The 24,284-nt window shown below is 42.0% G+C and overlaps 1 protein-coding gene and 1 long non-coding RNA gene across 3 annotated transcripts in view; one reads left to right on the top strand and one right to left on the bottom strand.

Moving 5' to 3' along the window:
* The first annotated feature begins 76 nt into the window (after window positions 1-76).
* Window positions 77-24,284, top strand: part of CCDC158 (coiled-coil domain containing 158) — a 50,846-nt gene continuing 26,638 nt past the window's right edge. Inside the window, exons 1-11 of the mRNA XM_043513459.1 lie at window positions 77-211; window positions 889-1,019; window positions 2,640-2,884; window positions 3,230-3,339; window positions 3,671-3,998; window positions 6,498-6,574; window positions 7,542-7,652; window positions 9,354-9,468; window positions 16,374-16,493; window positions 19,789-19,986; window positions 22,645-23,127. Of these exons, the coding sequence (XP_043369394.1) occupies window positions 953-1,019; window positions 2,640-2,884; window positions 3,230-3,339; window positions 3,671-3,998; window positions 6,498-6,574; window positions 7,542-7,652; window positions 9,354-9,468; window positions 16,374-16,493; window positions 19,789-19,986; window positions 22,645-23,127 (1,854 nt within the window). The 5' untranslated portion in view covers window positions 77-211; window positions 889-952. The remainder of the gene's footprint in view (window positions 212-888; window positions 1,020-2,639; window positions 2,885-3,229; window positions 3,340-3,670; window positions 3,999-6,497; window positions 6,575-7,541; window positions 7,653-9,353; window positions 9,469-16,373; window positions 16,494-19,788; window positions 19,987-22,644; window positions 23,128-24,284) is intronic.
* On the bottom strand, window positions 189-24,284 carry LOC122459923. Of its 2 annotated transcripts, XR_006280909.1 has the most exons (5): window positions 16,401-17,503; window positions 13,662-13,797; window positions 10,732-10,860; window positions 3,010-4,286; window positions 189-325 (listed from the first exon to the last, which is right to left on the bottom strand). It is a non-coding gene; the product is annotated as an uncharacterized LOC122459923 (long non-coding RNA). The 2 variants fall into 2 exon arrangements; XR_006280908.1 differs by lacking the exons at window positions 189-325; window positions 16,401-17,503 and adding an exon at window positions 24,144-24,284 and having other exon boundaries at window positions 3,991-4,286.

Raw genomic sequence — 24,284 nt, 5'->3', positions numbered from 1 at the left:
TTTCATGAGCTGTCTAGGATTCAAAAATAGGATATAGATCCACATTTAGAAATATCTCCTTTCCTGTGCCCTTCCCATTTTCTCCTTTCCTTCCTCGTCCTTCCTTCTTCAAAAGGCTAGATCTGTTTTTAAGAAATGTTGTGTTGCCTAAGTGACTTCAGACAAATAAGATTTGAAACTCTGCATACTATGGGTGATGTCATGCTGTGAGGTAGGAGAATCCTTGTTTCTGGGCTGGAGATCAGTGTGTTTAATTGATCAGATGTTTTCTGTTATTGTAGAGGGTTTCTTCTCTTTACAACCCTGAAGTGTCTCCATGTAACATCTGAAAAATACAGTCCCATAGCACTTGTCAGAATTCCATATGAAATTTCTCCTTAACCGTTTGATTGATTGACTGATTGTTGACAAAGGCATTAACAACTCAATCAGCCATGCAAACTTTACATGGTAAAACAGAATGTCTATGGTTCTGTGTCAGTAGATGGTATTTCACCAGCCAATCAGGAGAAAAAGTAAATGGCGTGGGAAAAAGGAATCTTGTTTTGATATGATCCGAACAGGTTGTTTTTATTTGTTTAATGGAGTGTTTTGTTTTGTTGTATTTTGTGTTCAGCCCCTTTGGGACAAATCTTGGCTAGTGTATATCAGCATAGCTCAATTGACTTCAGTGGAGCCTCACAAATTTACAAGAGTTGAAGATCTGGCACTTTCCTGCTAAACGTGAACACAGACCTTGTGTGTGGAGAATGTCACTAAATGGAGCCTATAAAATGACATTTTTAGTTAGTATTTCAGATACTAGCTGTGGTGATACCATGCGATTGGATATCTTCCTCTATTCATACATTGTACTCTCAACCTATACTCACACACATAATTTTGCAGGGAAGCCCTGGAAAGACAAACAAAAGAGACTCTGAAACTCCAGGAAGAAGCAACCAAATTTACGATGGAATCAATCACACATTCTCTGTGTCATGAAGAGACTTTATCAAGTGGCAACATTCCTAGTGGGGGTAAGAAGTAAATACAGTTTAACAATACTAAGAATTCATTTAACATCAGGTTATCTCAGTTGTGCAAACTGTCCCACTCAAGAGTTATTGTTAAAAAAGGGTGCATAAGGGTTGAAATTTTACACTTAAGGTTGAAGCAGAAATGGTGTTTCAAAACTGTTGTTTTAAAATTGGTGTCTTGAATTCTGAATAATCTAAAAATATCTACATAAGAACAAAAGAATGGCCATATTGGGTCAGACCAATGGTCCATTTAGTGCAGTATTCTGTCTTTCAACAGTAACCAGTGCCAGATGTTTAACAGGTAAAGAACAGAACAAGGCAATTATTGATTGGTCCATCTCCTGTCATCCAGTTGTAGCTTCTGGAAGTCAGCGGTTTATGGACACCCAGAGTATGGGGTTACATCCCTGCCCATCTTGGCTAATAGCCGTTGATGGACCTATCCTCCGTGAACGTATCTAATTCTTTTTTGAACCCCGTTATAGTTTAGGTCTTCACAACGTCCCTTGGCAATGAGTTCTATAGGTTGACTGTGCATTATATGAAGATGAAGTACTTCCTTATATTTGTTTTAAACCTACTGCCTATTAATTTCATTGGGTGACCTCTGGTTCTTGTGTTACACAAAGGGATAAATAACACTTCCTTCTTCACTTTCTCCACACCAGTCATGATTTTTATAGACCTCTGTCATATCCCCACCTTAGCTGTCTCTTTTCTGAAATGAACAGTCCGTCTTTTTCATCTCTCCTCCTATGGAAGCTGTTCCAGACCCCTAATAATTTTTGTTGCCCTTCTCTGTACTTTTTCCAGTTCTAATATATCATTTTGGAGATGGGGGACCAGAGCCTTATGTGATATTCAAGGTGTGGGCATACCAGGGATTTATATAGTGGCATTATGATATTTTCTCTTTTATTATCTATCCCTTTCCTAATCTGATTTTAGTGAATTAGCAAAGTGGTGCAGATGTGTTATGATAGTGGATGGGGGCTGGACATGTGTGCAAAGGTGGCTTTAATCTGCTTTTGTAGTCTCCTGATCCCTAGATTGCTATAAAGTGGGTCCCCCACAGTGTAAATTAGGGTGGCCCCAGATTGCCAATGGTCCCAACGTGCGGTTAAACCAGCCAAGGATCCCTGGGGTGCAAGGATGCCCTGGCCATGCCACTTTCACCAGCTACAAGGGTGGGTGGCATAGGAGCTACCACGAGCTGTACACCATTAGAGAATCCCCTTACTTGGGAGTGATCATCCTGTAGTCTAAGGACTGAGCCAAAGGGCCTGACTTACCATTGTCCTGCACTTTGTGGTATCATTTTCACCAGGGCAAAGTGAGAGTGTAGTGGGTTTAAAATGTTACCAATCTGATCTTGCAGTATCTCACACCCATTCTGCACTCACTTTGCACTGGTGTACAAGATGCATTGCAAGAATGGATGGGGCCTATAAAATCCTTAGAAAAAGCTGACTTCTAAAGTATATGGGCTTGATTCTCCACTGTCTTGAATAGAATGGGCAGAACACTTATTTGGCTCTTAGTTTGCACAGGTGTAAATAATTATTTTATTTTCACATAAGGATTCTATTTTAAATATATAATATTCTCTAATTTCAGGTGCTGCTAGCCCACTTTTCGGCAATCAGAATGTATTAGCATCTTCCATTCGCAGCACAGTGATGGAAACCTCTACCTCTGCTAGTGCTGGCAGTAGTCCACCCAAAACTGTCCTGTACTCTAAATATGAAGTGGACATTGATACCCAGAAGAGAAGCACTAGTTATCCTGGAAAAGAGCACATTGAGAGCATCTTGGAAGAGTACTCCCAGCAGGTCAGAGATCTGCAGAAGAGACTAAATGATGTGAGTTGAAGACTTTGGGACAGATTCATGGGTGTGGCTGCCATGACTTTCTTACATACTGGATTCCTGGACTGGCCGGGGAGAGTTTGGTCAACAGCACATTTAGAATTAGAGCAGCCTCTTACTTGTTTTCAGCTGCCGTAGCTCCCATGGTGCCTCAGAATAGCAGTCCTCTTGCCATGCCCCCTCCAGTAACGCCCCCAATACACCTGCACCACAGCACAGAGCAACAACTGGGTATCTGAGAACACTAAAAAATATATCTTATTATGAATTATCATATTACCCTTGGTTACATTTATTTTTGGTCAAATATTCAATAATTTGCCTGTTTTGTTTGTCCAGAACACTGAACTGCATGAACAACAGAAGTTCAGTTTAAGACAGACAATCGTTGATTTGCAGACCAAACTTCAGGAGGTGCAAATGGAGAGAGATGCTCTTGTGGATATCAGGTATGCATGCTTACATCAGAGACTAGCCCATTGTTGTGTATCTGGTAAATGATACACAGCTCCCATGTGGGCTTTGAGGAAGAGAAGGATTGCAGCAGATGATTGAACTGGTCCCCAAGTGCAAGGAGGGTTCTCCTGGAAGGAGCCTTGGGCAGCAGTAATCATGGCAGCGTGCAAAGTGTGGCCCGTAGTTTCAGAAAACATACCAGATTCCATAATTTGCAGAAATAGTGATTATAAACCTCCCCCCATATCAGACAGGGCAAAGACAAACATTGTACACCATTATCACTTTTAATATTTCTTGGATGTCTTCCTTTCTGAAATACAGACGAAGAGAATCCCAGAGCCAGGAGGACATCAAAATACAGCTACAGGTTACAGTTCATGAACTGGAAACAGCCAACCATCTTCAGGAGGAGATGCTGAGGGAGGCCAATAGCCAAACTGAGCATCTGAAAAAGATGGTACATGGCCATGAGGAAGTGCTCCACGAACTGCGGGGCGTCCTAGTGGACTATGAAGACAGCACAGGCAAGAGGGTATATGAGCATGAGAACATCAGTGGTCTCCATATCCGCAACCTGGGCACAGCTTTTAGTAAAGTCCTGCGAGATTTAGACTCAGACGTGTCGTATTTCAAAGGGAGGATTTTCCCGGTGAGTGTAGAGAACACTACTTTTCCTGACAGTTAGTGGTGTAAGCTTCCAGATGACTATTTGTTACATAAAAACACTCTGAGAGCCAAATTCACAATGCAGTGCCTGGCTCAACTAGCTGAATCCTTTCCTTGCCTCGGAGCAGCTGTGGAGCCAATTCACAAAAGCTGCTTCGGGGTACTGCATGATCCCCAGGCACACCACTCCCACCTCCTGCACAAGAGAGCTCCAGACAATCCATGTAGTGGTGGATCCTCTGGCCCTGTCCACTCCACACTCTTGGGAGCCCTGGGGAAGCTATTTTAGCTTTGTTCTGGGCCACGGTGCTCAAAGCACCACATGCCTGGCAGAAGTACTCTGAGAAAAATGAGGCTTACACACAGCTGTGAATTATTGTAGGAGATAGTTCTTGAAGGACACAGCTGCTTTGCATGGCCCTTCGCCAGGTAATAGAAAGCCCCCCCTTTAAGAAGCACCTAACTTTATATTCATGAGCTGTTTTTGTGTAATGTTTATTAATGCTGACTGTCTGTCCCTCCATCGGACTCCGTCCCAGGCAAAGCTTCGGTGTGCTGGGTTCCCCGCCTCCGTGACTGCAATGCTTGGAGTCCCCGTTGCGGGTGGGTCACTAACCTTCAATAAAGCCAATAACTCACAGCTGTGTGTAAGCCTCGTTTTTCTCAGAGTACTTCTGCCAGGCCTGTGGTGCTTCGAGCACCATGGCCCAGAACAAGCTTAATATATCAATTTGCCTTCCTTAAAGATGCAAGGGCTTATGATTTCAGCAGTTCCCTGCCTCCTAAGCTGAGTCTCTTTTGGTTATCTTCTAAACATGCTTGAAAGCTTAAAATTTTATAGCTGTAGTAGCTTCAGAATGAAAAGTTAGCCATCGGATTATGTTGGAAGGTAGTGTTAATACCTGTCCTCAGTCCCAGACCTGAGTAAAATCAGTGGGTGCAATAAGCACTTATAAAGAAGCAGACAAAGGTTCTTTGTGTAGGAATAGCTGAAATAATAGATGCCACTGCCTAAGGCTCTAGCCAGCATGGCAAGGCCTGAGCAGAAACTAAGTCGTGCGAGCAGAGGGATTTCCCTGCGGACTGATTGCAGACACAGGTGCTGGGATATTGACTGGTTGGTGGGGTGGGTGTCTGTGGCTGTCAGAGGAAGAAAGATGTAAAAAACCAGGAGAAAGCCAGCAGACAGTGAGAGAAGTAGTCGTGAGGATGGCCCTGAGAGGGATCAAAGACAGCTCCTTGGGGAAAAGGGCTTACTTAAAAGTAGGCTTGGAAATTGTGAGCAAGGAAACTGGCTGCTGTTGTGTGTTCCTACTATGTTCAGGGAAACGGGTCTTTGTATACATTCTTTGTTAACGGTATCAAAGAAATGCCTGGCTCCATCATCAGTTTCGCCTCTTAATGGAAACAACGCAGCCATGCCCCAAATATTGGCCAAAGGGCAACAATATTAATCAATAATGGCCTGAATCTGTACAGTGCTGAGCACATCTTGTGATGTGTCAAGGGGCCTCAACTTCTATTGATTTTTAGATAGAAGTTAAGAGCACTCAGCCTTTTTCGAGATGAAGCCCTACAGAAATCAGTGCTGGTTATCGAAGATTCCTTTGTTGACGCTATGTCATTGGCTTAGGGCCAGATTGCGCCTTGGCCACTATGCTGGTGGACAAGCAAGTGATGGCCTTGTCTTCATTAGGACAAAAAAGATGTGTTCTTAACTTGTCTGCTAACTCGAGGTAAAATCCTAGTGAAGACAACAAGGAATTGTAACAAGTAAGCTCTTTGGGGCAAGGACTTCCTTTATTCTATCTGTACAGCACTAGCACAGTGGAGCCCTGGTCCATGATTGGGGCTGCTGGACACTATAATAATACAAATAATGATTAGTTAGCAACTCAAGGTAAACCCCACAGTCCCCTATAGTTTTTAACTCAACCTGCTAACTTGTGTAGAAACTACAAATGCCTTTACTTCAGGTCAAATCCTAGTGAAGACAGTTAACTCAAGGTAAGAACACCTTTTTTTCCTAGTGAAGACAGACTGAGAGGACGCAAAGAGCCTCACACCCTTTACACATCCCATTCAGTAGCCAGCTACACAGGAGTCTTTGAGCTCAGGGAATGTGAAGATTGCAGGGTTAGCACTGCTTTCTACACTAGCCCATGAAAAGAGGGCAGGCAGGAGTTCAACTGTGACTATATTCCCCACGGGCAGCAGGCCAGGCACAAAGGAGCAAATGCTGTAACATCTAAGGAGGAGCACACTGGCTGAACTCACGCTAGGGTGATTTGTCTCTGTACTGTCCCCAATTCAGCTCTGTAGCTTACAGCCAGAATTTAACCTTGCTTGTGTAAGTTATGCAAACTGTTCTAGAAATGAACCTTGGTTTCTTAAACTGTACTATTGATTTAGATTGTGTTTTCATTTACTAGTGAGTAAGAGTGATTACTCACTATAAACAACACTAATTTACTTACAACAGTTGGAGGAACAACTTGAATCACTGAAAAAAGAATCACAGGCCAAAACGGAACTTCTGCTTCAACAACATCAAGATAAGTACCTTTTCCCTATTTAATCACTAGTATAGTTCAGGCACCAACTCTTCCTCACATTTCCAGGATGAATTATTTTTTGTACCAGATGCTGGTACTGTAATAAGTGTGGGGTGCTGTAGAAGTCACTATTATTGAGGGTTTATCTGTTTCTATTATAGCTTTGTGTTTTTAAATGCTCATAACTTCCTGACACATTTAACAATTTCCAGACATGATCTCTGCTGAAAGGTCAATATTTTGAAAGCGCCTGAGCAAAACCATTTCCATTGGGTTGTAGGAGGAGGATTTTCTGACTTTCATGTCCTTTACCATGTCGTGTTAATATTTTCCTAATATAGGCATGTTTGTTAATGACTAGAACTAAAACCATTTAAATCATTCTTGTGTGGAGAGTAGCACTATCGTTAAAGCTGGTTAGGATAAAATCAATAGCTTTCTAAAGGAAGATGGAAAATAGAAATGACCAGAGGTATTTTAAGTAACACTGCAAAAAATCCTTACAGTGTTTTTTGCTTTTTTCAAATCATGTCTCTTCCCCCTCTATGATTAAAATAAGCAACTGAGCTTGTGATTTATGTAGCCAGTGCAGATTGTTGTATACCTTGTCTAGTACATGGTAGTGCTTTAATGTAAATAACAATGTGTGGATGACATGACTTTTATTTTTCATCTTTTATTTTCCTGGTTTTTCCCCTCATCTCTTTCTTGTTTGGTTTTTTTGTTCAGAACTTTGGCCTTCCTTGGTTCAATAGATTGCAACTTCTCCAACTTTCTAATTGAATTATCTAGTTATGTCATCAAAATAAACTGTGAATTAATTTTTATACAATTGATTACATTCATGACAAATCCCCCAAATCTTTAAATTTATGACTACTGAGGAAATATTCTTTTCTACAGTTTATGCAGTGGGAAATACCTTGTGTACAATTGTAACCATTCTTCTTTTTTTTTTTTTTTTTAAATAGGATTGAGCAACTAATAAATGAACATGAACAGGAGGTGGCAGCACTGACTGATAAAACCAACAGCGCACGCAGCCATGCAAAAAGTATCCAAAGCCAGATGGAGATCATTCAGTATGTTTCTCAGTTATACTGTAGAACACATTAAAAAGGAACCTTGATTGTAGAGAGGTCCCCTTCTGCTAGCATACACTCTCCGCTAGCATGATAAGATTTCTTAGAAACTTTGCTTCAGAGTTAATCAACCACTGCAGAAATCATGGGAGGCGAAATCTAGAAAAGGTACAAAGTAGATAGAGGGGAACATAGTCTTGTGCTTAAGGCAAAGCTCTGAGAATCAGGAGACATGGAAACCGACTCTGAGGGTATGTCTACACACCCACCGGATCGGTGGGCAGCGATCGATCCAGCAGGGGATGATTTATCGCATATAGTCTAGACGCAATAAATTGATCCCTGAGCGCTCTCCCATCGACTCCTGTACTTCACTGCCACAAGAGGCACAGGCAGAGTTGACAGGGGAGCGGCAGCTGTCGACTCGCCGTTGCGAAGACACGGCGGTGAGTAGCTCTAAGTATGTCGACTTCAGCTATGTTATTCACGTAGCTGAAGTTGCATAACTTAGATCGATCCCTTGCCCTAGTGTAGACCAGGTTTCGGTCAGAAGCAAGGTAAGTCAAATGAGTCATTGGAGTTACTCTGGTGCAGGTGAGAGAAGAATCAGTCCTGGGCTCTTTTCCTGACTGATGTAAATTTATTTTTGTGACTTTGAGCAAATCTCTGAGTCCTGAGTTATGAGCAGCTCCTGCAACACTGCAAAGTAGTGAACAAGAGCATTCCCCACTTGCACATCTGGATGGGGAATGCTCATAGTAGCATTCCCTGTACTCTCTATCACAGGGATTGCTTCTCTTCCTCCCTGCTTTGGGAAGCAGAACTAGGAAAAAGTGGGACCATGGCCCTGCTCCATCTCTATACCCACCCACAGAGCAGGAAAAGATTGCTGCGGGAAGCATTCTGCACCAGCCTTATATAAATTAATCAGAAGTGGGGCTGTGCAGAAATGACTGGAGGCCTTAACCATCGAGAGTTGGTCAGATTCTGGTCCAAAATTCATTCTGGACAATATATTTCTTGTCATCTGTATCATAAACAAAAATGGATGAATTCTTGTGATGTTTACTGGCAGAAATAAATAGTGATGAATCTTATAGAAGATCCTGTGGAAAAGCCACATATATGGCCAATGTTAGCATTGCTGATAATTGAGTGACTGGAAAATGGCATGGTGATTCCCTGTTGATAGTCTCTTGATGACTTGTAGGTCAGATGTGCTCAGTTTATGCATTAAAAGATTAGTTTTCTATCTGCCAACCCTGCAAACTCAAGCTGAGGTTTGGAAGTCAAATTGCGCCATGTGTGACTTGCACATAATCACCCGTGATAAAGATTCTGTGAGCTGAATTCTGCCCAGAGTTGCACTTGTGCAGTCCTCTGGTGCAACTAAAGGCAGACTCTGACTCCCCAATTAAAACTTAATTAACGTGTGTTGATGATATATGAGCCAGAATTGTAAACAGAAATAAAAGCAGTAACACCTTATTTTTGTCATTAAATTAACCAAATATGACTGAATATAGAAGGAGCAGATCTGTTAGGTAAGAAGGTAAGACATTTTTATATTGTCACATTTCAGACTGCAACTACACTTAAAAAAGTGAAGTCTAGGGATCACATCTTTAGCATAGCTGTGTACGTATCATGCTTTGGCAGAACTCACACCTTTTTTTCCCTTCCTTTCAAAATTTTTCTTAGAGAACAAACACAAAACCAGAATTCAATGTACATGCGTCAGGTCAGTCAACTGGAATCCACTGTTTCTCAGCTGCGTTCTGAATTACGGGAAGCTAAAAGGATGTATGAAGACAAGGTGTGTGTGGACTGTAGTGTTTGTAATAGCTCCAGCTGAACTTGGTACATGGGCTTTCTCTTGAAATACACTGTATAGTTCAGAAAAAGACAATCACACTCTCATTTGAAAAGGTGTTGTTTCAGAGAAATTCAATGACTGATCAGATAGATCACTATTCTTTTATCCATGGCACTGTTTTTCTTTCCAAACTATTGTATTATATATCATGTTTAAGCATAGGAGCTGGCTTGAAGTGGTTTCCATTATATACAGGGTTTGCAGTTTGGTTCAATGGCTCTCAGCACCCCCACTATAAAAACTGTTCCAGTACCCCTGTGTTTAAGAACAAATAACATTGTTCTCTAACAAACAGATTAGAGGAGCACACAGATCAAAATTAGTGGCAGATGATTCCATCTGGAAATCAACTCAGGGGACCATAGACTTTAAATAGCAGTTGAATATGTGGATCAAAGGCATTATGTCTCCTAAAATGGTAGAGAATGTGTCAAGGAGACACAATTAGGCAAATAAAAAGAGCTTCTTGCATGAGCCATAGCACCCAGAAGTGCTATGTAACCTTCTATCTTGGGAAATCAAAGAGGAAACTAATCTGCTGTAAACAGATCAAGAGCCCTAATCGGCATCTGGAATGTTAATTTTTTATCTATTAGTTAAAGGAAACTTGATTAGGTCAAATAAAGCTGCTGTAATTAGCAATTCAGACCAGAATGCTTTGGCCAGAGAAAGAGGGATAATCATAGCCACAACCACAAGTACAGGCCGAGGCACTTTGGTCTTGAATCACCAATTACAGCAGCTTCATTTGACACAATCAACAAGCTTCCTCACAAATCCTTTATTATGTTTACCAATCTCCTCTCCCATCTACCTTTCCACAGTCCCAATACTATTTCATTTGGCTGTTTCATGAACATGCCTTCTCAGGGGTTCTCTCAAAGGTTTTTATAGGGCAGACCATACCTCAATAGAGAGAGTGTGGTTTCAGCCACCTGCCCTTGCAGCTTCCCAATCATGAACCATTTGGAATCACATAAAACCCCTGTGGCTACTACAGCAATTACTTGTGTAGGAAAATCATGTTAGTATTTAAGTATTTTGAAGTGACCCAGGTGGAAAGACAGCGTTTGTCAGCACCTGCAGGTTTAAGCTGCTTTTCTTCTTCATAACAGCAAGTTTGATAGCGCACTGAAAATCCCTGACTCAAAATATGGGCAGCAAATCATTTTCCTACATCTCTACCTTTTGGTGATCAATTACCTTAGACAAATGGAGAGAAGTTCACTCCAGCCAGTTCCTTCCAGAAGTTCACTGCATCCATTCACTTTTCAGAGAATTTATTTCGTGTCACCTCCCCACCCCAATTCCACATCCCTTTCTGGGATCCCTCTTACAAGAAAATACAAAGACTGAAGTCAGGGCCTTCCCCAAATGGGAACAGAAGAGTTACTTCAGCAGTAATTGGGAGAGGGGTTGCGTTACCATTATTTCCTCATTCCCAAATACATGAGAGCTATGAAAACTGAACACATACATCACAAAGTTCCGTTTCTGTGTGGTGATGACAGTAGTCTCTACAGTATAATTCTTTCTCTGAGTTCACAAGGTTGGTTTGAGACTGTACCCCTAAAGAATACCTATTTCAATATAAATATCTCGCTCTCTCATCAAAAATACTTGAGGCGCTGCACAAGTGAAGGCCACAGAATGACAGATTTCTTTCAGGATGTGATCCCCATCAAATATGGCTTGTAACTGTTTGATGATACTCCATATGGGTTCCAGTGTGAGGTGGTAGGTGACAACTAGAGCTGTGTAATCATTTCCCTCCCCCTCATGACTGGAGAGGTATTAATGGGCCCGGGGAAGTCTTGATAACACCGCTCCATTGGAGCTCCGTTGTCAGGGAGCAGAGTAAGTAGTGGGCCTCTGTGGAGATGATCCTTGTCTCTTCTGCATTCCCCAGCATCTACTGGTTTCCGGTGATGGGACCATGGCTCAGTGGGCAGGGGAACACTCAGAGGAAATCCACAAAGAGATTTTCCCTGCACAGCAGTAGATAACTCTGAGTCACTAACCACAACATTTTGTATACCCTTTCTTTAGAATTTCCATTTCCTTATTCCCTTCCCTGGACCTAGGCCTTTTGGTTTCATAGATAATTCTGCTATGATTCTGACATCTCATAATTATTATCTGAGGATAATTCCCCCTTTTCCTCAGAGGCTGACCTGAAAATGGTTGCTCTCCACTCTCTGTAAAATTAGAGCTGATAACTCATGCAGTAATGTTTGACTTCTGGAGTCAAATCCTGCTTATGATACCCATCATGTTAACTTTGGCAGCCTTTTCCTACTTATTAGTGGAAAGTTGCTCCCATTGTAGAGATGCTGTATGATTTGACATGGTTGTTATTTTCTGTTCAAGAAAGGCCCAGAAAGGGAATAGCAGGGATGTGGTAGGTCAAGTTTGAGGGAGCACGGAACAGATATGTTGGGCATTTGAAAGTAGGCCAGCCTGCCTTTTGTCTGGCTCCACTTACTGCTCCGTTTCATGTGCATCAAAATTCATTCTATTGTTTCCAAACAAGCACCGCAGATCTCAGACCAAACACATTTTTTGTTGGGTTTGTAAATTAATCTGTTATGTTCCAGCTGTAACAGAAATGCAGTTTGCCATGTACTTTTTAACGTAGATGACTTTAACAAATTCTGTTTGGCATAAACAGAGCAGCACACTATACTAGAATCATAGTAATGTCGGGCTGGAAGGGACCTCGAGAGGTCATCAAGTCCAGCCCCCTGCACTGAGGCAGGACCAAGTAAACCTACACCATCCTAGAGAGATAATGTGGGTGAGGTAATATCTTTTATTGGACCAATTTCTGCTGTTGAGAGAGACAAGCTTTCAAGCTTATCCAGAACTCTTCTTGAGGTCGGGGAAATGTACTCAGAGTGTCACAGCTAAATTCAAGGTGGAACAGACTGTTTAGTGTAAGTGGTTAACTGATTTCAAGGACCACTCAAGGTGAAGTGGCTGTTAACACCTTTCCAGTCATATGGGGGAAAAGGAGGAGAAAAAAGCTGAGGGTGGGATTTAATGGGTTATAGATTGTATATAAGCCATAAATCCAGTGTCACTATTCAGTCCTTGGTTTTTAGCATCCAGCAAAGATACAAATTTAAGCTCCCAGGCTCATCTTTTGAAGATAGTGTACAGATTGCCTTTGAGGATGAGAACTGAGAAGTCAGATATGGAATGATCGCTTTGTGAAAAGTGTTCACCCATAGGTGAAATGGATGGTGTTTTTGTCTTTTATAATTTTTCTGCATGAGTTCATTCGAGAGCACAGTAATTGTCTCGCTTCACCCATATAGTTGTGATCAGGGCATTTAGTGCACTGGATGAGGTACAACACATGTTGTGACAGGCATAGGTAGGACCCATGGATCCTGAAAAGTGTGTGTGTGTCGGGGGGGGGGGTTGATCATTGTAGCTGTGGAGGTACGTCTAATGTTCTGGCAGGGTCTGGCGCCACTTTGAGTTAGTGAGTCCCGGTCTGTGGGGAGTTTGCTTCTGATGATGAGCTTAAAGAAGTTGAGGAGAAGTTTGAAGGCCAGAAAAAGGGCTTTAGGAAAGATTTATTTCAGGATGTGGTTCCCATCAAATATAGGTTGTAATTGTTTTATGATACTCCATATGAGTTCCAGTGTTGAGTGGCAGGTGACAACTAGGGGTGTGCAATCATATTTCCCACCCACCCATGACTGGGGAGGTGTTTATGGGCCATTTCCACTTGAATGGTCCCTTGAAATATGTGTTACCAACTTATGCTAAACAATCTGTTCCACCTTGCATTTAGCTGTGACACAGTACATTTTCCAGACCTGAAAAAGAGCTCTGTGTAAGCTCCAAAGCTTGTCTCCCAAACCAATAGTATTTGGTCCAATAAGAGATATTACCTCATCCACCTTGTCTCTCTAATAGCCAGGGACCTCTCTAATAGCTCTAGACCATCCCTGACAGATGTTTGTCTGGAAGATGCCATACCTATGTCTATGACTGTAGAACACAATCTTTGGGCATTTTTCCCTTTTGGAATTATTAACAAAAATAGAAACCCAGAATTTTATGTGCAATACTTCTCCGAATGTTACTAACTGCAGCAAACATCATTTTCAGATACCTACAAAATGGACTGCTCTTTAGTCCATACGTATCCATGTTAACTTTCACATATACTGTATAAGTAACACAGAGTTTTCAGTGAGAGAGAAGTTGAAAATTGGAGAGCATCTGATCTCAGGCTTGACTGTAGAGTTATTGCTGTGGATGAGAAGGGGTGTATTACGTGTGGTATCAAAATAAAGCTTTTACAACTACGTATATTCAAACACTGCTCCCGAGCCTCTCTGGTAGGAAAATAACTTAGTAAACTGAAAAGTAGCTGAAATTTTCAAACTTGAGTTCTGAAAAGTGGCTGATTCCCCAGTTAAGTTACTGTGAGATGCAAGTACGGAGTACCTTCAGGACTTGTGAAAAATCAGGCCACTTATTTCAGTTCCAGAATATTAATTTAAGTATCTAAGGAAAAGCACCCACCCACATTTGAAAATTTTAGCCTTTTTATCATCTGATTGTGAGCTAGTCCCCAACCTTGTTTAACAATCTTTTCTATAGGTCTCCTACATTGTCTCTAAGTGTGTCACATTAGAGGAGAGGTACCCAAAGTGTGGAGCCAGCCCCTAGGGGGATGCAGAGGAATGTCTGGCAGGGCACAGCAAGTAGGGTTGCTAACCCTCCAGGATTGACCTGGAGTCTCCAGAAATTAAAGCTTGTCATGTGATGAAATCTCCAGGAATACATGCAATCAAAATTAGCAATCCTAGAAGTGGGGACTAGGCCAGCCCCTTGGGAGTGGAGAGGGAGCACCACCCCATCCCTCCCCTTCCCCAGCTCTGCTCTGGTCCTGCTGCCAGCCACGTCTCCGACTCTGAGCCTTGCACCTGGCCCTGTCACCAGTCTCAGCATGGATCCAGTCCTGGCCCTGTACCAGCCCCTAGCCTTGGCTGCTGGTCGTGGCTCCATTCCCAGCCCTGGGCCAAGGCTGGGAACGGAGCCACACCTGGCTGCGGGCCACACTGCTGGCCCCCACTGCTGCCCAGCTGTGGATCTGCCCCCAGCCTTGGCCCCTGGCATCAGCCCTGCTCCCAGACCCACCTCCAACTGCAGCCCCAGCGTTGGCCCCTTTACTCCTTTCTGCGTCCCTCCCCCCTGAGATACAGCCTCATTCCAGAGGGGTGTGTGGACAGGAATTAGTGGGGGCATGACCCTCAAGGGTTTGGAGACTGCTGCATTAGAGAAAGTTTACCACCTCCAGGTAGAGCTAACCCATTTGTTTGCACATAGATTTGATAATGTATTTATGATGAAGGAATGAAGCTCCCTGCTGTGTTGTAGGTATTATTGGCTTCATCAGCTATTGCTACAGACATGCAAAACCTTACACTCAGGCCATGGCATGTCTGAAGGATTTCACTTCATCTTTAAGAACAAAGCAAATATGACCAGACAAGTATTTTTAGAGGAAATTGGGTAGTATAGGGTAAGCTATTATTTTTGCACTACTCCAGCTGGACATTGTTCCCATGCTGTGTTTGGCAAGGGGCTCTCCATACTCTGCCAAATCCTGGCTCAGATTGTCCTCAGGAGATCTATGCATGAAGGGCTTTCTCCATCAACAGATCTGTTCCACATGGAAGCGAGGGGGCTAGCCCCATTGGTAGTACCTTCCCACACTTCTGGAACCTACAGAGGGCTCTCCCCTGGATTGGGTTCTCACAGGAGGTAGGGAGTGGGTGAGACTGTGTGGACCATCATTCCCTTCCCCCCACCACAGATATGTGCAATAAGCCCACCACAGGGGGGCTTTAGGAATGGCCCTGTGGGTAACTGCAGACAGATATGGCCCTGGGAATGGTCCTTTAGTATTGTATTTCTAGCAAGCACAGCAGTTACCAGGGGCCCCACAGCCAACCCTCACCTTCTCTCTATGCAGAGAGCACTGTAGGCCTTAGAATCAGAATTGCAGCTCAGTGACAGGGAGGGCAAATCCTGCCTCTACCAGGTTTTGGGATAAGACTTGTCGAAGAGATCCTTATGGAGCTGTCCTGTACTCTCCTGTTGGATAACAGCAGCATCATTGGCATGATGTTCCCACTCTCCACTAGTCTAAAAGGCAGGAGTTTTAGGGTCACTCGTGAATAAACTGGTATTAATAATCAGAACATGTACTATTCCCCTGTAATTATAATTGCATTATAGACAGATCAGTTTCATTGGCATAGGACAGAACCAGTAAAGGTTGGTTGGCTGTTTTTTTTAAAAGACAGCAAAAAGGTAATTTGAAGATCTTAGTAGGGCCAAGAAAGATTTTAAAATTTAAGTGTAGTTCTTTGAAAAATGTTGCAATAGCATTGTGGGCGGTACTATGTTTGTGTGCTCAATTTTCAAATAAAATGTTGATTTATCAAACTGCCAACCCTGCAATATCAACTTGGAATCTGCAAGTCAAACTGGGTTTTTTCCTAGTTCAGACATCACCAACATAAAGATTCTGCATTTAGACTGTAGTTGACAATTCTCTCAATGGGGTCTGAGTGGGAATAGAATCCAGCTCATTCTCCTCTGGGTGTGTTGTCTCTCCAGGGTTAACAAGAAAAATAGTAGTAAAAACTCATTTTAAATCACTAAAGCAAGCAGATCTCTCTGAATACACATAGGGAACAGATCTTCTGAGTACAGCAGCACCTTTTGTACATAGTCACTTTTCAGAGTAGAACTGCCCCATAAGATAATTATCCCCAGCTGTTACAGTCTTTTTATTTGCATGCATATTTTAGATAGAAGACCTGGAAAAGCAATTGCACCTGGCTCATTCTGAGATGGCAGAGGCTCAAACTGAAAGGGATCAATACAGTCAAGAATCTGGAAATCTGGATGATCAGCTTCAGCAGCTGCTGGTAGGAATTTGAGATTTAATAAAAAACTATTAAAGAACAATTTATAGGGGAATTCCATTTTAGTAATCAGTTTAATCAATCTTACAACAGGAACAATAAAAACAAAAGCTCTTAGAAGGTGTTAGCACTTTGCCTATTATGGAAAGCTGGCAGCCTCTTTATAATTAAGATTGAGACTTATTATAAAATTTAATCTTGCTGCCCCAGAAATCCTCAAAAAGGTCCGCAAAGAGCACACTCAATGCAGGTATACCACTTTTGGCTAGGCATGAAGGAGAGCCTACTAACACCAGCTGCTGCCTGGATGACCTTAGCCCACCGGTCAGATCATATTTAGTCCCACCCCTTCTAGGGTAGCAAGAAGTCTTACAAATAGTAGTTCTAGTCCTTACTTTGGCCCTCAACTCTGGTCCCTATAGCCTTCATTCAGGGATTCAGCCATAACCCCTTCCTAGAGGGGTTACACAATCTTCCACAGTGAAGGACAGGGGAGCCCAGACCCCTCCTTTACTCTGGTCTCCTATAGCTAGCAGCTAACCTCTGCTCCATTAGACTTCTTGCTGCTGCCTCTCTGGACATCCTCCTTCCATGGCTTTTTTCCAGGCCTTCTCCCCACAGATTCTCTAGTTTCACGCTTCTTTTAGTGGCCAGGACTCACAGGGCTCTTCCCTCAGTCCCCCAACAAAATCCCAAACTAGAAGTATAAACTTAAACAAACTTCTGCCCTCCTCAGCATCTCATTTAATCTCTCAGGTTTCCCCTGCTCTGTTCCTCCAATTGACCATCTACCAAGGTGCTCGCTCTCTCTGGAAGTTCCAATTCTGCCTTTTTAATCAGCTTACTCCACCTCAGTACTTACTCCATATCTCTCCTAGACTCTTACTAGCCTCCTCTATTCAGAAGAGGATCCCAGGGAGCTTTCTCCTTGACGCTGCCAGTCTCTTCTCTTTCTATTACTAAGAGAAGCACTGCCAAACTCTTTCTCCCCACAACTATCCTCTGGGCTGGGCTTCCTCTCTTCATACTAACAACCCAGCCCCACCCCAGCTGGGATTCATCTTTAATTGGGCCTGACCCACCCTTCAGATGCAACCAGGTGCCTTAATTGAGCTCTCCACTCCAGTTAATTCTTTCATTACTTGTGGGGCACATACCTCATCACAAGTTCATTTCCATTAGAAACCCAGGAAATTCAGAGCTAAGGTTAACATGAAAAGAAATGCAAACATCTGAAACTGAAAATCACAGTTAAGGCTCCCTAACATAAGAAGAGCTGGCATACTGGGTCAGACCAAAGGTCCAGCTAGTCCATTATCCTGTCTTCTGACAGTGGCCAATGACAGTGGCCAATGCTTCAGAGGCAATGAACAGAACAGGTAATCACTGAGTGATCCATCCCCTATGGCCCGTTCCCATCCTTAACTCTGACTTCATAGCTAAGCTAGGTTAGCATCCCATCTTCCCTTCTTTTTCCCTTTCATATCTACTTTGTAAGATTTTTTTTTTTGATCCAGGACTTTTCTAACTGCTCTAAATAGTCTTTAGCCATAGACTGAAAACATCTTAAATTTAAAAAAAAAAAATCAAAAACAAAACTGTACCTGTACAGCTTGCACAGATAGTAGCAAAATTGTGCACCACAGATCATTGGTTTCATACATACACCCTATTTCCAATGCTAAGTGTAATACTTCATCATCACACTCATCTTTTGCTCTGTGTATGAGTTCTGTAATTTCATGATTGGGTTTTGGGAGATCAGTATACCAACTCTCTGTCTAGTGTCACTTGTACTATAGGTGACTCACATGAAATCTGAAGAAGAGTTTTGCATGATTGCATTCTGGTATATTGTTTAAAACAAACAAAGGTGGTTTTTTCACACAATGTACAGTCAGTCTGTGGAACTATTTGCCAGAGGATATTGTGAAGGCCAAGACTATGACAGCGTTCAAAAAAGAACTAGATAAGTTCATGGAGTGTAGGTCCATCAATGGCTATTAGCCAGGATTGGCAGGGATGGTGTCCCTAGTCTCTGTTTCCCAGAAGCTGGGAATGGGCGACGGGGGATGGATCCGTTGATGATTACCTGTTCTGTTCATTCCCTCTGGGGCACCTGGCATTGGCCACTGTCAGAAGACAGGATACTGGGCTAGATGGACCTTTGGTCTGACCCACTATGGCTGTTCTTCTTTATAGCTGTAGAGAAGGCTAGAGGCTAGAGAAGGCTAGAGTCCACTATACAATTAAGAGTAAAGCATTTTAGTTTTATGACAGGTTTCAGAGTAGCAGCCGTGTTAGTCTGTATTCGCAAAAAGAAAAGGAGTACCCGTGGCACCTTAGAGACTAACAAATTTATTAGAGCATAAGCTTTCGTGAGCTACAGCTCACTTCAATGCATCCGATGAAGTGAGCTGTAGCTCACGAAAGCTTATGCTCTAATAAATTTGTTAGTCTCTAAGGTGCCACGGGTACTCCTTTTCTTTTTAGTTTTATGGTCACTGATGAAATGAAACTGTAATAGATGAATAAGGTAGTCTCAGTTTCTAATATTCTCCAAGGCATTGGGGTAAAAGTTAAATTTGTTTCAATGCCTTTACTCTGTATGTTCATTCTTTCATTCTCGGAGCCTCATTTCATTACCCTTTTCTTTGGCTTTACTCAGTATTCTGCATGCTGCCTCCACTTCCAAAATTTCAGCCTCTTCATGTTCTACTAAGAATTCTGCTAACCCCTTTTTTAAATTAACATGTTCCTAATCATTTTGGATTGTGGCATTAGTTTTTGAAACTTTGCATTTTTTTCTGAGCTAAAAATGATTGAAAAAATGTACAACAAATTGCTGTCTGCAAACAGAGTAAATCAAGCCATGAAATTACAGTTTTCATTATTGTTAAAGGTGGATGATTTCCTTCCTTGGCATGTACTGTAATATTTATATTTGGTTCACTTTTAATTTTGATACAATGCTACATTTTTCATTTTGCTGATTTTTTTGGCTAGGGTATGTTGGCGTAGAAATGGCATCAAAGGCTTCAAGTCTTGAAATGTTAAATAAGATAGTGATAGCAGTAGTACTTAGAAGAGGGTTAGTTTAAAGCTATTGCTGTGTTGAAGGATGATGCCTCAGAAGCATCAAACTAGCTGTTCCCCTGAAATCCTGGCTTTTATTAGGTGTAAAGATATAGTAAGAATGATTTAACTTTATAACTGATTGTTGCTAATATTAAAGAAAACAAAAGACAGGATGGCTTTATGATTTAAAGAGGGAAATGGCTACTGTAATTACTTGTAGGCTGATCTACATAAAAAAGAGATGGCACTGAGTCTGGAAAAGGAGCAGAACAAGCGGCTTTGGGATCGGGACACTGGCAACAGCATCACCATTGACCACCTACGGAGAGAACTGGACAACAAGAACATGGAATTGCAGCGCATTGAGAACATAATGAAGACAATGAAGACCGAGTGTCAGGGACAAATGGAACGTCAGGTCAGGAAGGAACTGCTGAGTGGTATTATTACCATTGAGAGGTTTCCCATGCCCATACACTAGGTATATACTAAAAATAGCACTGTTTTTGTTATCTTAGTTGGAACATGAGCAGCATATATACATAAGGTGCCAGAGGTTTTTATTCTAATGCCCCGGTTTGATCACTCATAACTTTCGGAACTTTCACCTGTCAGTCAGAAATTTTCAGTCCTAGTCTCTGGCCTAAGGTGATTTTATATCAAAACAGCCAGAATTTGAAATTTGGAACATTAACACACTTGATGGAGAAGTGACTTTCAGTGTCTGGTGAAACTTGGTTTGGTTTTGGCCAAGTTATAGAATCATAGACTTTAAGGTCAGAAGGGACCATTATGATCGTCTAGTCTGACCTCCTGCACAACGCAGGCCACAGAATCTCACCCACCCAATCCTGTAACAAACCCCTAACTTATGTCTGAGCTACTGACGTCCTCAAATCGTGGTTTAAAGACTTTGAGGTGCAGAGAATCCTCCAGCAAGTGACCCATGCCCAACGCTGCAGAGGAAGGCAAAAAAACCTGTGGGCCTCTTCCAATCTGCCCCGGAGGAAAATTTCTTCCCGACCCCAAATATGGCGATCAGCTAAACCTTGAGCATGTGGGAAAGACTCACCAGCCAGACACCCAGGAAAGAATTCTCTGTAGTAACTCAGATCCCACCCCATCTAACATCCCATCACAGGCCATTGGGCATATCTACCACTAATAGTCCAAGATCAATTAATTGCCAAAATTAGGCTATCCCATCATATCATCCCTTCCATAAACTTATCAAGCTTAGTCTTGAAGCTAGATATGTCTTTTGCCCCTACTGCTTCCCTTGGAAGGCTGTTCCAGAACTTCACTGCTCTGATGGTTAGAAACCTTCATCTAATTTCAAGTCTAAACTTCCTGATGGCCAATTTATATCCATTTGTTCTTGTGTCCACATTGGTACTGATTTTAAATAATTCTTCTCCCTCCGTTGTATTTATCACTCTGATATATTTATAGAAAGCAATCATATCTCCTCTCAGCCATCTTTTGGTTAGGCTAAACAAGCCAACTCTTTGAGTCTCCTTTCATAAGACAGTTTTTCCATTCCTTGGATCATCCTAGTAGCCCTTCTCTGTTCCTGTTCCAGTTTGAATTCATCCTTCTTAAACATGGGAGACCAGAACTGCACACAGTATTCCAGATGAGGTCTCACCAGCGCCTTGTATAATGGTACTAACACCTCCCTATCTCTACTGGAAATACCTTGCCTGATGTATCCCAAGATTGCATTAGCTTTTTTCACGGCCATATCACATTGGTGGCTCATAGTCATCCTGTGATCAACCAATACTCCGAGGTCCTTCTCCTCCTCTGTTACTTCCAAGTGAAACTTCTGTTTCCCAGTTTATAACAGAAATTCTTGTTATTAATCCCTAAATACATAACCTTGCACTTTTCCCTATTAAATTTCATCCTATTACTATTACCCCAGTTTACAAGGTCATCCAGATCTTCCTGTATGATATCCCGATCCTTCTCTGTATTGGCAATACCTCCCAGCTTTGTGTCATCCGCAAATTTTATTAGCACATTCTCAGTTAGAAATATCTGTTATAAGCCTCCAGAAATCGCATTTTGTGCATGTACAGTAAATGTAATGTGCACAGGACTAATAGCAGCACCCTATGAAGCTCTTGTGGACTGTTCTCTATTTCACTTCTCTTTCAAGACAGTCTTTCTGGTGGCAATCACTTCTGCAAGAAGGACCAGTGAACTAAAGGCCCTCATAATTGATCCACTCTATATAGTATTTCATCGGGACATGGTGGTGTTTATGTCCACAGCCTAATTACTGGGCTGAGTTGAGCCCTGCGTCTGAAAGGACTGTTCTGTTGCTTTCAATGGAGTAGACTCCTGGACATCAAGCTCTAGAGTCAACTCCTTCCTTCAAGCTGCTGCATCTTCTCAAAAAATCTTCCAACTCCAGATATGTAATCCAGTGCCAATCCTGTCAGCTGCTGCTCTCCACTTCACGTCAAATTAATTTGTCTATAACTTGATTCCTTTATTTGCCACCAACCAGCCAAGCTTTCACGACAACTGCTTCCTGCAACCACCCACCCCATGAAATTCTGCCTTCAATTCCTGATATTTCTGGTTTCATTCTTGTCTTCTGCATCTGTACTGCACTATTATCGGCACTTGGGTCACAATGTTTCCTGTTGGAGGTTGTCCCATTAAAGTCTATGCACTTTGCTGACTACAGCAATAAATCTATGTACTATTGACGCACACATACTTTTTACAGGTTATATTTGCTGTAAAGTTCAATTGGCCAGACTTTAATATATTGAATGTTTTAGACCTGTCTCCTCTAAATAGTTTAGAGACAGTTAATTTGTTTATTCTATTTTTCACATCAGTCCTACTTATTTTTTTTCTATATTTCACCCTGTGTTTCCTTTATCAAGGAAGGAAGAAAAGCAGAAGAATCATGAAATCCACTAAGGTCCTTGTCATGCAAACCTAATTTACCAATGAAGCTCTTAGATACTATAATGATGGATGCTATAGAAAATCTATAGATGGGTAGATAGAAAATACGGCTGTCAAAGTTGACCATTTTATTGTTACCATTCAGATGGCTGCAATTAAGGAAAAGAATGAAAGCATTGAAAGAGTCTCCTCCTTGACTGCCCAGCTAGAATCAACCAAAGAGATGCTCCGTAAAGTAGTTGAAGATCTGACAGCCAAGAAGATAAATCTGGAGGCTTCTGAGAGAACAGTGTCTGACTTGACAGCCTGCCTGCAAGAGAAGGAGAGAGCCATTGAAATTACCAACGAGGAAATCAAGAAGCTCCGGTCACGGGTAGATAGTAAGTTGCAGGAGCTCCAGCACTTAAAGAATGAAGGGGACTACTTACAAAATGTGCAGTCGGAGCGTGAAACACTGAAACTCCAGGTGATGGAAAAGGAAAGAGTTATTGAGATCTTCCAAAAGCAAATTGATTCCATGACCCAGATTGTGGGCCAGCATGGCCGAACTGCTGGTGCAATGGAGGTGGAGAAATCTCAGCTTGTGAAAGAAATCAGCGACAGGAAGCTGGAAGTACAAGAACTTAAGGTCTGTACATTTCACCGTGTTTACGTCTCTGCAAGACAGTATGTTCGTTCTGTTTTAAAATCCATATATCGATATGTTACACTGTCTGTGTTTTCAAGCAGGTCAGAAGCTGGGCCTAGGAATCTATAAACATTTAGAAGACCTATCATGGCTGGGAACATCATCATTATGTTATTGTTATTATTTTGATCAGTTTGTATGAAAAATAAATATTTCTAGGTCTGAAGTTAACACATTATGGGTGAAATCCTGGCCCCGCTGAAGTCAATGGGAGTTTTGCCATTGACTTCAGTGGGGCCAGGATTTCACTCTGTGGCCATGACTCAGAGTAGTAACTAAAATGGACTAAATATTCAAAAATGTGCACCTGAGTTGCACACGTAAAAGCATACTTTTGCATATACCAAAGGGATAATTGCATGCACAAATGCAAATTTAACAATATGTGCAATTACCCAATTATGCACAACCAAATGTGTGTCTGTGTGAATAGCTTAGCCTCTTATTTTTATAATCTATAGGCCAATTCATCTGCTCCATCATTTTACCAAAGAACAAACAAGGACTAGAAGGAGGTGGCAAAAGAGTGTTCTTCATCACAAAATTACCATTGTGGATCCCCACTGTCAGAATAGTGCTCCAGCCATTGTGTGTCCCACTCTAAGGCAGTTGAGCAGCAGATGATGGTGTGATCGCATTGAACTGCAGATCTAAACATTTTGAATTGTGGTTATAAAAGGCCAGCCTACCATTTTCAGCTTTTTTTCTAATAGTGATAGAAGTCATAGAACCATTGCTTCATTGCTCTCGATTACACAGTGAATTAGTTTTAGAATAACAGTGGATGTTAGTATAATAATTAGTCATTATAATTGATGTTAATTGTTATAACAACAGTAGTGTTAGATCCAGAACTAGTTTGTTCTTTCATAGGCAGATTCAGAGAAGTATTTAGGTTTCAAAGGTTGATGACAACGAGAAGAGCATGACAGACCAACCTGTGAGGCACCCCTTACTGTACAGGCTTCACCACCCCCACCACCTCAGGCAAGAGGCGAGTGGGAGAATTAGACAAACATTTAGGAAGAAATTTTGTCCACTCAGCACTCAATCTTGAAGGCCTTGGAGATGTCAGATCTAAAGGTGTCAGACCACAC

Source organism: Dermochelys coriacea, chromosome 4, assembly GCF_009764565.3.
Source record: "Dermochelys coriacea isolate rDerCor1 chromosome 4, rDerCor1.pri.v4, whole genome shotgun sequence".
Taxonomy (NCBI): Eukaryota; Metazoa; Chordata; order Testudines; family Dermochelyidae; genus Dermochelys; species Dermochelys coriacea.
This window is presented reverse-complemented; position numbering and strand designations above follow the sequence as displayed.